Below are 1,407 nucleotides of genomic sequence, written 5' to 3'. Positions count from 1 at the left end.
GGGGTAATAATATAGTGTAAAGCGCATAGAGCCTGCTGCTGAGCGGGGATATGCGCTATACAAATGCTATCTATTATTATCATTATTATTCTGCATATTTTGCAACGCCCCTCTATCGTTCCAAATCCGTAAAATAACCATGAACTACGCACGAGGAAGCACGTCGTAAAACCCACGGAGCGTAATAATGAAAACATCTCGAAAACTTACTACTCCATACGCAATTCTCAGTCACCCATTCACCGCCACACTTAAGCTCCCAGCGTCGGTCTTCTTTTCCGTTGTCATGGATACTGTGAACGGAAGTGACGTACTGTCCTTTGGGACACTGGAAATGATGAGGGCGATCCCAGTCGTTCTGGTAATAAGCTTTGGCTAGGCCAAAGATACAAACGGCAAGGAAAGCAAGGCGAAGCATGATGATACTCTCCTATCCTTGTTTTGTCCACTATGGTCTGTCAGGGAAAAATCATGTTTTAATAAGAGTTTTTACGACATTTGCATTTCTATTAGGTCATATAATATGTGCTAAAGATTAGAAATGTTACAAGAGAGTAACAAACACAAAAACGAAGGAGAGATAAAGACGATAGATGTTGGATAGGAAAGAAGGAGCAAACCACACCAGAGCACCCGCGAACCACCCAAGTGTCTTGCATAAATGCAAAAACAGATTAGATCAAAGACCGTCAAAATGAAAGTGAGGTGTTCTGACAGCATGAGTTAATTCTCGGATTTTAACCCCATGGACACATGTTATATAGTACAGTGGCGTCCAAAAGAAACTTGAAAATGTAATCACACAATTTTTGTGTTAAAGCCAACCGCTACCTGTTCATGCAGCATACCATTTTCAAGCTACATAAAAATTCTTCCTAAACTGACACATTAAGATTTCGTCTACGATAAGAGTCACCCGAGACACGGTCACTCAAAACTGACCTTTAAAAAATCAAGATTGGCAAAATTGTGCGAAATTAGATAACGTAAACGTATCTTCGCACTTCCCAAATCCCGCCAGTCCAGTTTTCAGAAAAAAAGATAAGGGAAACGTGAACATTAGAAAGTATCTAAAGTATAAGAGGTAACGACCAACAGCCACTAGCTTATGTGTTGTACCTGTATGTCTCCTCTTTATTAATTTTCCCCCTTCTCCTTCATCTATTTTTGTAGAATCCACCCTCACACCTTCTCTCAAAGAAGACATATCCCACTAATCCAGAGCTTTCAAAAACTTAAAAAGAAAACTTCTACATTACGAAGTATAAAATGTAACGACCAACAGCCACTAGCTAATGTTTTTACCTGTATGGGTCTCCTCTCCACAGAAAGTATGGCTCACAGTTTCCAGTCTCCCTTTATATCTTGTTCCCAGCTAGTATCGTCCAACCATAATTCGACACGTCC

General features: G+C 40.2%; 1 protein-coding gene across 1 annotated transcript; it reads right to left on the bottom strand.

Moving 5' to 3' along the window:
• Positions 1-210: 210 nt before the first annotated feature.
• Positions 211-459, bottom strand: LOC101861019 (dermatopontin; the record flags this gene model as incomplete). Its single annotated transcript, XM_005112989.2, is given in 1 exon segment — positions 211-459. A coding segment is annotated over 1 exon segment (208 nt), but the record flags the coding sequence as incomplete, so codon positions are not given.
• Between the last annotated feature and the right edge of the window lie 948 nt (positions 460-1,407).

This window comes from Aplysia californica, unplaced genomic scaffold (genome assembly GCF_000002075.1).
Source record: "Aplysia californica isolate F4 #8 unplaced genomic scaffold, AplCal3.0 scaffold01535, whole genome shotgun sequence".
NCBI lineage: Eukaryota > Metazoa > Mollusca > Gastropoda > Aplysiida > Aplysiidae > Aplysia > Aplysia californica.
This window is presented reverse-complemented; position numbering and strand designations above follow the sequence as displayed.